At 49.2% G+C, this 16,084-nt stretch overlaps 1 protein-coding gene across 1 annotated transcript in view; it reads right to left on the bottom strand.

Moving 5' to 3' along the window:
- Positions 1-16,084, bottom strand: part of LOC140899299 (uncharacterized) — a 259,724-nt gene that overhangs the window by 168,788 nt on the left and 74,852 nt on the right. Inside the window, exons 2-5 of the mRNA XM_073314570.2 lie at positions 15,490-15,637; positions 14,911-15,069; positions 5,591-5,786; positions 1,646-1,801 (exon numbers count right to left, since the gene is read on the bottom strand). Coding sequence (XP_073170671.2) covers positions 1,646-1,801; positions 5,591-5,786; positions 14,911-15,069; positions 15,490-15,637 — 659 coding nt within the window. The remainder of the gene's footprint in view (positions 1-1,645; positions 1,802-5,590; positions 5,787-14,910; positions 15,070-15,489; positions 15,638-16,084) is intronic.

Here is a 16,084-nt window from a genome sequence, read left to right as displayed (position 1 = left end):
CCCCTCTTAGGTCAGTGGAAGCGCTTCTCGTGAGGACATGCACCACTGACCCAAGGAAGGTAGCGTGGCCATGCACATTACTGCAATGGCTATAAGTCAACCTTAAATAGGTCGACTTAGGTTTGTAGTGTAGACCAGAGGTTCTCAACCTTTTGCTTTCCAAGAGTCCCCCAAAACATGCTATAAAAACTCCACGGCCCACCTGTGTCACGGTAACTGGTTTTCTGCATATAAAGCCAGGGCCGGCATTAAGGGGTAGCAAGCCGGGCAATTGCCCAGGGCCCCTTGCCACAGGGGGCACCGTGAAGCTAAGTTGCTCAGGCTTCTGCTTCAGCCCCAGGTGGCGGGGCTTAGGACCCTGGGCTTCAGCCCCATGCAGTGGGACTCCAGCTTTCTGCCCTGGGACCCAGCGAGTCTAACACTGGTCCTGCTTGGCGGACCCCCTGACACCTGATCGCAGCCCCCCAGGGGGCTCCAGACTCCTGGTTGAGAACCACTGGTGTAGACATACTCTTAGAGGAGTAAACGTTCATAAACACGATGCACAAGGGAGTTCCGTGCCCAGGCCCTGCTGCATGGCAGTGGGATTTCCCAGTGGGAATGGAACTCCTGAGCACACTTCTCATTAGTCGCACTCTTTCTTTGGTAAATGTCCTGCAACATTACGCAATGCTAGCTGTGTGTGTTTTCACACCCACGCAAGTACACAAGAATGTGCACACACACACACACTTCCTACAGCTAAAACCCCTCCCTCCCAGCCATATCTTCCCCTTTGCACCAAACCCCATTGCCATTTCACAAAGGGAAGTCAAATGCCAAAGCCTCAAATGACACCGCAGCAGCTTTCGTTTAACGGAGGCTCCTGGGTTGCCAGGAGATCAGCAGAGGCTGCAGGAGTAGAGCCATCATCTCCCACGTTGCCATGGGGGTTCTCTGGGGAATGGGCATGGCTCTGTTTGGAATGAGGGATAAAACAGACATGGCCAGTGACCAAGAACTACCAAAATCACTGGCCCATGAGCCTCCCTCCATATGCATGCAACTGTGGCGTCTTCTCCACCCCCACCGCTGATCCAGATTAGCTTCCATTCAGCTTCCCCCAGCTAGCACGATAGTGTATGCTCCCTGCCCATCCATGGCTAAAGACTTAGTGACCCGGCAAGGTCACTCTACTGAGCCACCCAGAAACACAGACAGGGCAATACAGCTGTGAGCTCCCACCCCAGACACAGAGCGGGTTGGGATGAGAGGACACGCACTCCAAAGCTACTGCTTATTCCTAGCTCTCCCCAGGTGCCATCCGACACCGTTGCTGAAACTCTTCCTACCTGCCACTGTTACGTGGGCTATGGGGCAGTGGAACCAGGTAACCAGGTGCTCTGTTGGGCTCCTTTCCGGCCCTTTCTGGAGCACTGACACGCGTGGGAAGGGAAAGACAAACACTACACCGGTGCCCAAACGCAAAGGGTGTCACAGTCATCAGCATATTCTCTCCACACCACTGCAGAAACCTGAGTCCCAAGGGGCTGAATTAAGTCAACGGAGGGACCCCAGGGATTAAGTAGTGCAACATCAGGGATAAACTGAGTCCCACTTTGCAATGGGGAAACCCAAGAATGCTCCTTGCAGGCCCTAGACACACCTCCGGCCACGCGGGAGAAAGCCCCCCTGGGGAGCGGGACTGGTTGCGGAAAGCTTCAGTGCTGAAAGCGCTGGTGCAGCGGGTATTGTAGCCTCCACAGTATTCACCAGCAGCCCCCGGGGCTCCCATCTGGAAGGTCAGCTGCTGCAGAGCACCCTGGGAGGCAAGGAAACAAACAAGTGGAGTTTACACACCGACCCCTGACACTGCCTCTGGAGGACGAGCAGGAAATAAAACGCAAGTGGGATAGGTTTGAATGGAGTTATTTGGACTCAGGGTGTTCAGCAATTACATCGGCAAGGAGATGCTCCACCCCAGCCTACAGAGAAGGAATCCTATTTCAGGGCCAAAAGAGGGACCCCACAGGGCAGGGGTGTCTGAGCCTAGAACGCCTGGTCCTGCACCCTTTTCTGTGTCAGCCTGGCCAAGGCTCTGAACCCCGTGGTTCCCAACACAAACACGGGCACGTCCCCTTGCTCCATGGCAAGAAGAGATGATCAATAGGCAGCAGGAACATCCAAGCAAAACTCCTGAGAGGGAAGGATGGGATTCTGCAGCGTGCTGGGCGTCTCCTGAGAGATGGGAATGGAGAAGAGGGTGCTGAGCATCAGCTCTGAAGGGGCTCAGCATGCTGATGGATCAGGCCCTAAATAAAAAAATCTACCCCAACGGGCAGACACATTCCCCCCACCCACAGCCTGAAATTACCTAGAAGGGCTCTGGATTACTAGACCCCCCAGCGTTTGGCAAGACAGGGACGGAAGAACCTGCTGTCCCCATGAGGTCAGTGTTGGCTGGTAACTCCAAACACCACCTTCCCCACACCCAGGCCTCACTCCTCACACTCGGATCCTTGGCTAGAGCGGGCGTGTAAGAAGGCCATTGCTGAAATGCCCAGCTGGCTACCATACAGCAGGGCAGACAGCAGCTCTTTGCCTTCCTTGGCCTTTGCTGGGGACAGCTCTGTGCAGAGGAGAAAGCGCCAGCGGGAGGGAGAGCACATCAGAGCCAGGGGAATCTGAAGAAGAGACAGCCTGTAGGGAATGCAACACTGAGGGCCAGGTTCTTGGCACTGGGAGAGGTGAAATGGGCATCCGGGTGGGGGAGTGGGAAGAGCCCTGCTTGCCTGGAGAAGCCAGGAGTCTCCACAGTTGCTAAGGTTCTGTAATTATTAAAGTCTGAACCAATTCAAACAGGGCTTCTCTGTTAGCCTCCTTCAGAGCCTCTCCTCCCTCTCCCCTGTCTCATGAGCCCAGTGTAACTGGTGCAATGATCTGTTAGCTGCAGTATCATGAAGCCATAAGCAGCTTTTTTCTGCACCCCGTAACTGTCCAGAGCAAACATCTCTCTCCATACAAGCCTGCCCCATTTAGTCATTCTCGCCTGCTGTCTCCAAGGAGCCATAAAAGCGGAGAGGAGATAAATGTGCGAAAGCTGTTGGTTAATCTCCCCAACCCGAGGCCAACTTAATGAGATGAAATCTTCCTTCCAAGCCAAGGGTTTGACCAGGCGATTGGCTGTGAAAGAGAGGTGGGGAAGGGTGACAGAGCTATACTGAGGGAGGGCATTGTGCAGATGATGCAAGATGGTAAGGAGCCTTAGAGCTGCCTTTTGTAATCTGATACCTCTGGTTCCTGGTTTGCATGTTATTGGGGAGGGGGTTTCAGTGCAAAGACCCTAAAATAATCCTGGATCCAATAAAATTTAGGCATTTCCTAAACAGAGCTACTTCTTGTAATCTGCTGTGTGTTCGTAGACGGGAAGCTCTTTGGGGCAGGGACTGTATCTCCAATGCGTGTGTGTAGTGTGCCTAGCACAACGGGACCCAGATCCCGACATGGACCCTTTAGACACTGTGTCTAGGCAAATAATATTGTTATTCTACAGCAGAAGTGTCAAGGCTGAATCCCCACTCTGGCACTCCGAGTGCAGAAGGTGGGGGCCTGCAAGGATTCTAAAAATGAATACTGGCCACTCCAGGCTTGTGTTAAACTCCCAGGGTTACAGCTTTTCTCTGACCTTGGATGGGTAGATGCTGCCACCACTCAAGTGCAAAACCCCTGTGAGAACCCAGGAGGGCGCACTTGGGAATTCCTTCCTGTGGGGTACCCTCAAACCCGTTCACCCCCCTTTGTGGGAAGAGCTGAGAAAGAAAAACAAAGGAAATCAGCTGTTGCCACCAGCTAATTAAACAACATGGGCACAAACCTCTTAGGACACAAAAATCCAATCCTGTTCTAAAAAAAAAAAAAGGTAAATTTTATTAAAAAAAAAAAGAAAGAGAATACATCTGAAAACTCAGGCTATTGCTAGATTTTAAAAAAAACCACTTGCAAGGATTAAGCATCAAGAATAATTTTCTTGAGGTCCAGCTTGAACGTTACAAGCAAAACAAAAGCATTTGGGGTTAGCACAGAGGAGTCCACAAGCCATAAAGAAATAAAAGAGATAGACCTAATTGCGTCTTCCTAGACATTTCCTGATCTACTTACATATCTGGGATTTCAAATGAGTAGTTTCTAGGTATGATACAGATGATTTTTCATACCTGGCCCCAAGATTTTTACAGCGTAGTTGCTTCCTCTCTGCTTCTCCCCGAGAATGACAGACAGACAGACAAAGGGGAAGTTTTTTCTCAATTTAAAAAAGTTCTAGCCTTCCCATTGCTCTTTTGGTCAAGTGCCCACTCCCTTCCTTTTACCTATGTAGAGCAGGGAGACTTGTTAACATACAGGAAAAGCAAGTAGAGAACAGCTACTAAGGGGGATTTTATAGCTAACTGGCTGGCTATAAAAGGGAGCTCCCCCCGCCTGCTTTCATTTATCACAACATGTTGCATTGTCTAAGCAAGGATCAATTGAACAGGAAGGTAGCATGGTCTAGTAGCTGGGGGAATCCTGGTTTATATTCCAGGAGCCTGTCACCTTGATGTGTGATCTTGGGCAAGTCATTTCAACTTGTGGGAGCCTTGGTTTATCCCCCTGTAAAATGGAGGTAATTATAAACATCCTGGAGGGTGTGAAAGATGCTAGTGAGGAGCTTAGAGTTCCTCAGGATATGGCTATGCTGCAATCAGGGGCATGAAAGCAGTCTGGGTAGATATATGCACGCTAACTTTAATCTAGCTTTTCTGGGTACCAAAAGCAATGAAGAACATGGACCCCACTGCAGGCTAGCAATGAGTGTTCATAGCCAGAGTCACTGGTTGGCTTGCACAGCTATGTCTTTACTGCTATTTTTAGCGATCCTCGCTAGAGTAAAGCGATCACACCTCGGTTTGCAGCGTAGACAAACCCCAGTAGGAACGCTGCTGTGTCAGAGTGCCAATTTTGTATTGTTTGATTTCTCTCCTCCCAAATTTCAGGAGCCACAAGCGTGTTGATTTGGCTGGAAAAGAGATGCTGTGTTCCCTGATGCCCTCATTCGAGCTCCATTCACAGCCAGTTCTTACACATGGCTATTGGGACTTTTCTACGTCAAAAGGCTTACGGATCCTGTCGGGGGATATTAGTGTAGAGTGAATACCAAGCTCTTCCTTCACAGCTTATTTAAAAAGTCACTCATCTCAGAGGACGTACAAAACTAGTCCCTCTCCGTGCCATGCGGGGGCACGTCTGTAACGGACACGTGGAGAAAGGAGTGGGTTAGAGGGGATTTTATTGGGGGTTTCCGTCTCGCTAGCTGACATCATTTCATCGTTTCGGTTTCTCTGACCTAGGAGCAAACCCTTGGTGCACTTTGAAGCCTTGCACTGCACATCACCTGTGTAATAAAAGTAAACAGGGTGTTTTCAGCAAGAGAGGAGATGGGGCTCCATCAGCAAATGGAATTCCAGCATCTGTTCATTAGAGCGCCCGCCCCACCTCCCAGTCCCCCGCAAGTTGCTTACACAGCTCCTTTGGGTTGAAAAAGGAGAGTCTGTGTGTAGGAGAAGCAAATTCTCACCTCAAAGGGAATCTCAAAGGATTCAATCAAGCCTCCAAGAATGACCAGCCCCTGCATGGTGACTCCCATCCCAAAGTAATTGGACCAGCCCACGCTCTCCACCAGCTGACAGTCCACGTGCAGCTCCAGTCTCTCGGAGGAGATGCTGAGGGCAACCTGATGCCAGTCCCCATCACCCAGGATGGAAACTGGGAACCTGTGTGCCCCCGGTTGGGGACAGGAGAAAGACAGAATAGGAGGCTCAGACAGACACAAAACAACCAACATCTTATACAGGGCTGGGTTCACCATTCAGTATTAGCATAGGCCCCCTCAAAGGCTCACCCCCATTGTGCTTTGCAGCCAACTACTCTGGACGCACTGGATAATTAGAAGCCAAAGGAAAGTGTCTCATGGAAATCAAACCCTTCCATTACTTGGAACTGGGCAAATAATTGGGTTTTCAGTTTGGCAAGCAAGCTGGAAAAAAAAATATCAGAAAAAAATATTCAGTTTAGTTCTGAAAACTCAGGTCCCCGCTGCCCAGTGAGCATCCAAACCACCAGCCTATGGGCCATTCTGCTCTCTGTCTCGCCTGCTGCAGCTTTGTATAAATACATGGCTGTTCCCTGGGCCAAAGAGAGTGAGAAGGACTCTGCTACCCAGTGATGAAGGCACTCACCCAGGAGATGGGGATTTGTATAGTCTCTCTGCCTGATTCAGAGGACAGATTTGGAGGGAAGAGACCTGACTTTAGGGGTCAGTCCTGGGGCTGGTTTCGTTCAACATCTTTATTAATGATCTGGAGGATGGCGTGGATTGCACCCTCAGCAAGTTCACAGATGACACCAAACTGTGGGGAGAGGTAGATACGCTGAAGGGTAGGGATAGGGTCCAGAGTGACCCAGACAAATTGGAGGATTGAGCCAAAAGAAATCTGATGAGGTTCAACAAGGACAAGTGTAGAGTCCTGCACTTAGGACGGAAGAATCCCATGCACTGCTACAGACTGAAGACCTACTGGTTAAGCAGCAGTTCTGCAGAAAAGGACCTGGGGATTACAGTAGATGGGAAGCTGGATATGAGTCAGCAGTGTGCCCTTGTTGTCAAGAAGGCTAACGGCATATTGGGCTGCATTAGTAGGAGCATCGCCAGCAGATTGAGAGAAGTGATTATTCCCCTCTATTTGGTACTGGTGAGGCCTCATCTGGAGTATTGCGTCCAGTTTTGGGTCCCTCATTAGAGGAAGGATGTGGACAAAATGGAGAGAGTCCAGCGGAGGGCAATGGAAATGATCAGGGGGCTGGGGCACATGACTTATGAGGAGAGGCTGAGGGAACTGGGCTTGTTTAGTCTGCAGAAGAGAAGAGTGAGGGGGGATTTGATAGCAGCCTTCAACTACCTGAAGGGGGGTGTGACGAAGTGGGACTGTTCTTAATGTTTCCTCTGAATAGTGTGGGGATGCCTCAGTTTCCCCTATGCAGTTCTTAAGTATCTACGTGGTGGGATAAGGGTGTATGATCGTTGCAGAGCCCCAGAGGGCAGGTGTGTGCAGGGGTCTGGACACAGAGAATGGCCGACACCTTGTTTCCTGGCAACTGATGGCCTGGGCCCTTCCCCCCTGCAAGGTGAGAGCTAAAGGGTTGGAGAACAAAGGAATCAGGTGACCTCCTGGCCCAAGAAAGGGACAAAGCCCAGAGGAGGAGGGATAGGAGAGAATTTCAGTTTGGGGCTGGCTGGGGACACGGAGTGAAGTGCAGACGGGGTTGTCTGGCTCACTGGCCCCCAAAATGGACCCAGCTGAGCGGTCCTGTTCTCTGCACCTACAAGCTCTGTGTTAGACCATGTTCCTGTCGTCTAATAAACCTTCTGTTTTACAGGCTGGCTGAGAGTCACGTCTGACTGCGAAGCTGGGGTGCAGGACCGTCTGGCTTCCCCAGGACCCCACCTGGGCGGACTCGCTGTGGGAAGCGCACAAAGGGGCAGAGGATGCTGAATGCTCCGAGGTCAGATCCAGGAAGGTGGAAGTTGTGTGAGCTGTGTGTCCTGAAGACAGTCTGCTCACAGAAAGGAGATTTCCCCAGAGTCCTGACTGGCTTTGTAGGGAGCAGTTCCAGAGCATCGCCCAGGGAATCCGTGACAGGGGGCTCCAAAGAGGATGGAGCTTGGCTGTTCTCAGCGGTGGCAGATGACAGAACAAGGAGCAGTGGTCTCAAGTTGCAGTGGGGGAGGTCTAGGTTGGATATTAGGAAACACTATTTCACTAGGAGGATGGTTAAGCACTGGAATGGGTTCTCTAGGGAAGTGGTGGAATCTCCATCCTAAGAGGTTTTTAAAGCCCAGCTTGACAAAGCCCTGGCTGGGATGATTTAATTGGTGTTGGTCCTGCTTTGAGCAGGGGGTTGGACTAGATGACCTCCTGAGGTCTCTTCCAACGCTAATCTTCTATGATTCTAAGTCCCCGCTCCAGCAACGAGTAAATATTTATACAGAAAAAAATGGAAAAGCTTCCACAGCAGAGATGGAACACACCCAACCCCAGAACAGCCTAGAGTTTGGTAGGGAGGAGATCCGAGTTCAAATCCCTGCTCCAGAATGGGGATTTGAATGTGGGTCTCCCTAACCACTGGGCTCAGGATCATTAGGGACACAACATGGTTTTCTAAAGCTGACCCGGACAGCCTTTTTCCCAGCCTAAACTAATCAGGTCATCAAATTCACATATCGTTTCAGATGGACTGAAACTGTATTTCTCAGCAAATAAACTATTTTTTTTTTTTAAAGTCACTCTGCTCTCCTTGTAACAGACACGCACCATCACTGCAGTCTCTCAGAGCTGGAATATTGTAGCTTTCCAGTGCATTGGGGAATCTGTAGAAAAATCCCCCATCTAGTTAGTTACAGCCTCTTTCCCAAATGTCCATCTGTCCTGAGCAGGCCCCTGTGTCCGCTCATCCCGCCCCACTCCCTCTGCAGGGTAACACGTCACGTGGGCACCAAAGCAATGGAATTGACTGCACTCTACTGACTATCTCCCAGTCAGCCACTTTATCCAACACTGTCCTGGAGTTTTGCAGCTGGTTTAGAGTCAACTTTTCCAGCTGGGATTGGGGTGGGGAGATTGGTTCAGTCAGAGCTTGAACAGCAACGCTGGCTCTGGACAGATCTTGCCTCACTGCAGATAGCAGCATGTGTGGACTTTCAAAGGCTTTAAAAATTCCACCCAGGACTGGCTCTGGCAAGGCAGAGATAATCCCATCCCCTGAAACTGAATGGTGCAGGGACCCTTTCCAAGCTGCCTGCAGAGTCCCCACCTGGCTCTGGTCCAATCCTCGAGTCATAGGTTGTGTCAGCTGGCTCTTTTATTTAGGCTGGCACTTCCCGCACCCCAATTTCTCCGACCCCTGGCTTTACACTGCGCCGATTCCCCCGCCTGCCACATATACGATATACTCAGCGCACGAGGCTGTTTAGAACCATCACTTTGCCGTTGTGTTATCTGCAGCCCCGAGCCAAGGCACGACTAAATCCGGAGTCACAGTAACAGGGGATGGGTCACTGGGAACACAACTCCAGCTGCTGCTCTGGACGCTCCCTGCCTGCCAGTCAGCAGTGAAATAATTGGGGAAACCAGTTATGAGGCGTTCATGGACCAGGCAAGAAAGGGAGCCTCCCTCTTTCCTGGAGAGTGAGGAAAGAGGACTGGATCTCAGCCAGGATCCTTGGAAAAGGCATGGCTGTGTCTGAAACAGGCTTTGTGGGTTTCATGAGCAAAAGAGATGTGTCATTATGCACATCATGACAAATAATCATAAAACCATAGAAGCGTAGGACTGGAAGGGACTCAAGAGATTATCTTGTCCATCATCCTATACTGAGGCAGGTTTAAATAAACCTAGACCATCCCTGACAAGCGTTTGTCCAACGTGATCTTGGAAACGTCCAGTGATGGGGATTCCACAACCTCCCTTGGAAGCCTATCCTGGAGTTTAACTATCCTTATAGTTCAAAAGTTTTTCCTACTATCTAACCTCAACTTCCCTTGCTACCAACTAAGCTGCTCTCTTCTTGTCTTACCCTCAGTGGACAAGGAGAGCAATTGATCGCTGTCCTCTTTATAACAATCCTTTGTGTATTTGAACACTTAGGTCCCTACTCAGCCTTGTCTTTAACAAACATGCCCATTTCTTTCAACCTTTAATAATAAATATTCTAAATACCATAAGAAAAGGAGTACTTGTGGCACCTTAGAGACTAACCAATTTATTTGAGCATGAGCTTTCGTGAGCTACAGCTCACTTCATCGGATGCATGCCGTGGAAACTGCAGCAGACTTTATATATACACAGAGAATATGAAAAAATACCTCCTCCCACCCCATTGTCCAGCTGGTAATAGCTTATCTAAAGTGATCATCAGGTGAGCCATTTCCAGCACAAATCCAGGTTTTCTCACCCTCCACCCCCCCACACAAATTCACTCTCCTGCTGGTGATAGCCCATCCAAAGTGACAACTCTTTACACAATGTGCATGATAATCAAGTTGGGCCATTTCCTGCACAAATCCAGGTTCTCTCACCCCCTCACCACCCTCCCAAAAACCACACACACAAACTCACTATCCTGCTGGTAATAGCTCATCCAAAGTGACCATTCTCCCTACAATGTGCATAATTAAGGTGGGCCATTTCCAGCACAAATCCAGGTTTTCTCACATCCCCCCCCACCCCCATACACACACAAACGCACTCTCCTGCTGGTAATAGCTCAACCAAACTGACCACTCTCCAAGTTTAAATCCAAGTTAAACCAGAACATCTGGGAGGGTGGGGGTGGGGTAGGAAAAAACAAGAGGAAATAGGCTACCTTGCATAATGACTTAGCCACTCCCAGTCTCTATTTAAGCCTAAATTAATAGTATCCAATTTGCAAATGAATTCCAATTCAGCAGTTTCTCGCTGGAGTCTGGATTTGAAGTTTTTTTGTTTTAAGATAGCGACCTTCATGTCTGTGATTGCGTGACCAGAGAGATTGAAGTGTTCTCCGACTGGTTTATGAATGTTATAATTCTTGACATCTGATTTGTGTCCATTTATTCTTTTACGTAGAGACTGTCCAGTTTGACCAATGTACATGGCAGAGGGGCATTGCTGGCACATGATGGCATATATCACATTGGTGGATGTGCAGGTGAACGAGCCTCTGATAGTGTGGCTGATGTTATTAGGCCCTGTGATGGTGTCCCCTGAATAGATATGTGGGCACAATTGGCAACGGGCTTTGTTGCAAGGATAAGTTCCTGGGTTAGTGGTTCTGTTGTGTGGTATGTGGTTGTTGGTGAGTATTTGCTTCAGGTTGCGGGGCTGTTATAAAGTCTGCTGCAGTTTCCACGGCATGCATCTGATGAAGTGAGCTGTAGCTCACGAAAGCTCATGCTCAAATAAATTGGTTAGTCTCTAAGGTGCCACAAGTACTCCTTTTCTTTTTGCGAATACAGACTAACACGGCTGTTACTCTGAAACCTGTCTAAATGCCATAAAGTTCTTATACAACACCCTTCATCGACAGATCTCAGAGTGCTGTACCAAGGTGGTCACCAGCATTATGCCCATTTTTACGGACAGGGAAACTGAGTAACAGAGAGAAGCGACTTGCCCAAGGCCACACAGCCATCTATTGGCAGAGTTTGGAATAGAACTTGGGTCTCCTGACTCCTCTAGCCACTAGGCCACAATCCCTCCCAAATGACCAGGTCAGAGTGCGATTTCAGTCCAGAATGAACATAACGATTGCTAGGCCAATACCAAAGCACTCAAGTTGCCATACGGAGGTGGGTGGGATCTATCCATCACACATGAACCATCCGCATAGCACGGTAGCCTGGATTCGCTGCAAATTATTTTCTTCCTCCAACCACAACATTTCAAACTTGTGAAGCATTAGCCCAGGGGGGAATCACTGGCATCTGGACCCGTAAGAGGCTTCCCAGGTGAAGAACAGTATCAAAGGCCTGCCTTGTGATGCCGACTGAAGTGTGGCCAGACAGACCGAACTCAGATATTTGTAAAAAGAAAAGGAGTACTTGTGGCACCTTAGAGACTAACCAATTTATTTGAGCATGAGCTTTCGTGAGCTACAGCTCACTTCATCGGATGCATACCGTGGAAACTGCAGCAGACTTTATATACACACAGAGAATATGAAACAATACCTCCTCCCACCCCACTGTCCTGCTGGTAATAGCTTATCTAAAGTGATCATCAAGTTGGGCCATTTCCAGCACAAATCCAGGCTCTCTCACCCTCCCTCCCCCCCCCTTTTTTTTTTTTCCCCAGGGACACACACACACACACACACACACAAACTCACTCTCCTGCTGGTAATAGCTCATCCAAACTGACCACTCTCCAAGTTTAAATCCAAGTTAAACCAGAACATCTGGGAGGGTGGGGGGGGGGGGGTAGGAAAAAACAAGGAGAAATAGGCTACCTTGCATAATGACTTAGCCACTCCCAGTCTCTATTTAAGCCTAAATTAATAGTATCCAATTTGCAAATGAATTCCAATTCAGCAGTTTCTCGCTGGAGTCTGGATTTGAAGTTTTTTTGTTTTAAGATAGCGACCTTCATGTCTGTGATTGCGTGACCAGAGAGATTGAAGTGTTCTCCGACTGGTTTATGAATGTTATAATTCTTGACATCTGATTTGTGTCCATTTGAAGGGACAGTGGGGTGGGAGGAGGTATTTTTTCATATTCTCTGTGTGTATATAAAGTCTGCTGCAGTTTCCACGGTATGCATCCGATGAAGTGAGCTGTGGGTCACGAAAGCTCATGCTCAAATAAATTGGTTAGTCTCTAAGGTGCCACAAATACTCCTTTTCTTTTTGAGAATACAGACTAACACGGCTGTTACTCTGAAACCTGTCAAATATTTGTATCCCCCAAGAGATTCTCTCTTCTGCCCCTATGTGACGAATTAGCCACAGCTGGAGGCTTTTAGGCTACGTCTACACTAGGAGCTAGGGGTATGATTCCCCTGCTCGCGTACTGATGCGCGCACTAGCTTTCATCAAGCTAGCGTGAGTATAAAAGCAGGGTGGCTGCGGCAGCCTGGGAAGCGGCTTAGCTGTCCCGGGTATAAACCTGGTTCATACTCGGCACGTACCTCCACTGTCAGTCCCTGTGCTACTGCGGCTACGCTGCTATTTATGCTTCTGCCAGCTCACTACGATCTAGAGCAAGCATGTGCGCACCAGCAGGGGAATCGCACCCGAGTGCAGCCGGGGCCTGAGACCAACAGCTCAACCGTACATCCCGGTGACTAACGCTTCCTCCCGCCAAACAATTTCCAACCCGGACAGGGTGGATGGGGGGAGTAACCCCGTTTCTCCGAGGGGGACTCCGCTCCATGAGCAGAAGGAGAGAGCATTAACATGCTGTCTCCCCAGAACAATGTTCGGGGGGGGGGGGGGAGAGAGAAATGTCCAATTGCAGGCACAACCGGCAGGAGGATAGTATCCAGCGCTCTAGGGCAAAACCAGGCCCACACCCTTCCACTTAACCTAGAAAATCTGCCAAAGCAGCCTTCACCTTAGTGGATGTGTGACAAATGCACAGGCCCTGTCCTGTCAACTCATCTGCATCAGTAAGTTGCAGTGAGCTCACCCTTCAACAGCCCAAGCAGTGGAAAAGGGTATCAGATGACCGACTCTTGTTTGGTACAAGTAGCAGAGATGCTGCTTTGCAATCGGAGGGGCCCTGCCTCAGATGTCAGCAGGGACAGACCCTTGGAGGACTTTGAGGGGATATGACCAGCCGCAGCGGCCCTGCCTGCCACACACTTGTTAAATATTAAAGACCCTGAGTTTTGTTGCATCACCAACCTTCTTCCCTGCTGCGATCTAAGAACTTCTTAATGCCAACTAGCGAGGGGGTTCCAGGAATGTCTTGATTCTGGTCTGTACATTCTGGTTCACCAAAGAATGTCGTATAAGGTCTTAAATGAAAGCCGAGGTCACACTGGTCATTGATATCATTGTGAAATGTATATAGAGATACTGTGTAAGGAGTTACATACAAATACTGAAAATATGATCTTACAGTCCATAACAAGGTATGAGTCAGCAGCAGAGGTGAAAAAACAGGTTTTCCGTCAGACAAGAGAAGTTTATTCACCTCTCTCTCTGTCAGGATGCAACTTACGCATTGTAAGCTAACACAACGGATTTACGTCAGCGAAGAGATGCAAAGTCAAAAGGGAAGCAGCATGCAGGAAAGCCAAGCCACGGGTGGTTATCCTGTCTTTGAGGACAGACAATGAACGTTGTGGGGGTGTAAGAAGACAACAAAGAAGACACCCCTTCTCATGTACGTATACGGTGACCAGACAGCAAGTGTGAAAAATCGGGACGGGGGTGAGGGATAATAGGAGCCTATATAAGAAAAAGATCCAAAAATCAGGACTGTCCCTATAAAATCGGGATATCTGGTCACCCTATATCTGGTCCAATATCACTTGAATCTGGAATCTTTGATAATAAATGTATTCTTGTTTTCATTATATCTAAGAGCGGTGATATTAAGCAAAATGCTGGAACAGAACTGAATCTTCCTGGCTGGTATGTATACTGCTTCTTGTGGGACAGCAGACCTGATATTTCTGTGAGCAGGCTAGGGCTGGATATCATGGGGAAACACTTCAAAGGGACTCTGGGACTGGGGTGCTGCCACCCAGTGAAACGCAAGCAAGACTCCTTCATGCTGGAGGCAGGGGGTAACAAGGTGACTCAGTCCCGGGCACCCTGAGAACCTTCACACCTGCCAACTAATTTCTCTCATGGCTTGAGCTAGAGCAGGGCTTCTCAAACGAGGGGGGGGGGGGGGTCGCGAGCTGCCAACCTCCACCCTAAACCCCACTTGCCTCCAGCATTTGTAACGGTGTTAAATACATTGAAAAGTGTGTTTAATTTATTAGAGGGGGGTTGCACTCAGAGGCTTGCAATGTGAAAGGGGTCACCAGTAAAAAAAGTTTGATACCCACTGAACTAGAGCATGCCTCCATACGCAAAAGACCACAGTTCTACATTTTCAGATAGGCATCTGAGAGTGCAGTGGATGGATATGTGGGTGCAATCAAAAAACCAGCAAAAAACACATAGCAGCTGTAGCATTAACGGATAGCTTCATGCTTGAGACCTGGCTTGCCCAGGCAGTTACCCCTTTGCACCCACAGCTAAGTATTCAGCAGGCTCAGCTTCACTGCCTTCACTGCTTTTGGAAACTCCCCCCCATCCTCCCACATTTTGGGGTAGAGGAAGAAGAGAGCTCGGGTGGAACTTACTCATAATGTCGCCTCCTAGTGGTGACAAAGACCAAGGCAAGGGGGTTAATCCTGATCTGGAACAGCACATGGCTACGATGACTGAGGATCGTCAAGAGGCTGGTCTCCTCCTTCAGAGAATACCTAAGTTTCAGCAACACGCTCAGCTCATCTGCAAACCTAGGAGAGGGAAGCAAGCCACAGCATCCGGTAGCACCTGGTGTAATACACCGATCGTTCATTTGTTATATAGAATTTGACACACAAAAACTAAGTTAAAAGAACATTATGCAGATGGCAAAGTCAAGCACGGAAAAGTAACGAAGTGCCAGAATTAAGGAAGCTGTAGCACAGGCAACACAAGCCCACCTGTTCCCCCGGGGTAGGTATTCACTTGTGCAGCTGGGGCTGAAGCCCATGCCATGGCTTCTTCCCTTCTATTTGCAGGGGTACGTCTACACGAGCTGCCATGCCCAACCCCAACGGCAATGGCGATGTACCCCAAGAAGGGGAGGTGAGAGAGGAACGAGGCTTTTAAAGGGCCAAATCACCAGGCGTGCAGGGAGTCCGATTTTAAGAACCTCTGGGAAATCAGCCTACCTGTCCCCAAAGGCCTCCAGGGTGGGGATGCTGAGGGTGGAGTACTGCCCAACCTCCAAGACACTGCAGTTGGCTTCGTCATAACTGAGGGAAATATTGCTGAAGTCCTGGGGGGAGGAAGTCAGTTTGTCCAGCAAGTTCACTTCATCTGCATGGGGGGAGGGGCAAAAAGGAAAGAGACAGACACTAAATGTTTAATGCATCCTCCCACCAGAGTGTCGCTCACACCATTAGCCACTGGCAAGGTGCTCAGCGCTGTACTGGAGGCCATGGGAACATGGCCCCCCACAGCTAACAGCCCCCAGTAACAGCCCTTTTCCAGCCCCCAGTAACAGCCCTTTGAAAGCATTCCAGCTTTCAGGAGGAGAACGATCATGTCTAGGAACAGCTTGTGGCTGTAATCTTCCTTCCCGGAGAAGTGTCACTGAGCTGTAAGAATCACTGAAATAGTCTCAGCCAAAGATGGGCTTATTCCAGAATGACCTCTGAATTTCAGGAGATAGAAGGACTCAAAATACCGCCTTGTGGATTAAATAGTGAAGTATGTCTTAAGAGGGTGGGACGTTATTTCTAATTAATATTTCCCCAGCCACAT

This window comes from Lepidochelys kempii, chromosome 16 (genome assembly GCF_965140285.1).
Source record: "Lepidochelys kempii isolate rLepKem1 chromosome 16, rLepKem1.hap1, whole genome shotgun sequence".
Classification (NCBI taxonomy): Eukaryota; Metazoa; Chordata; order Testudines; family Cheloniidae; genus Lepidochelys; species Lepidochelys kempii.
The sequence above is the reverse complement of the archived record's forward strand: the minus strand, read 5'-3'. Positions and strand labels throughout refer to the sequence as shown.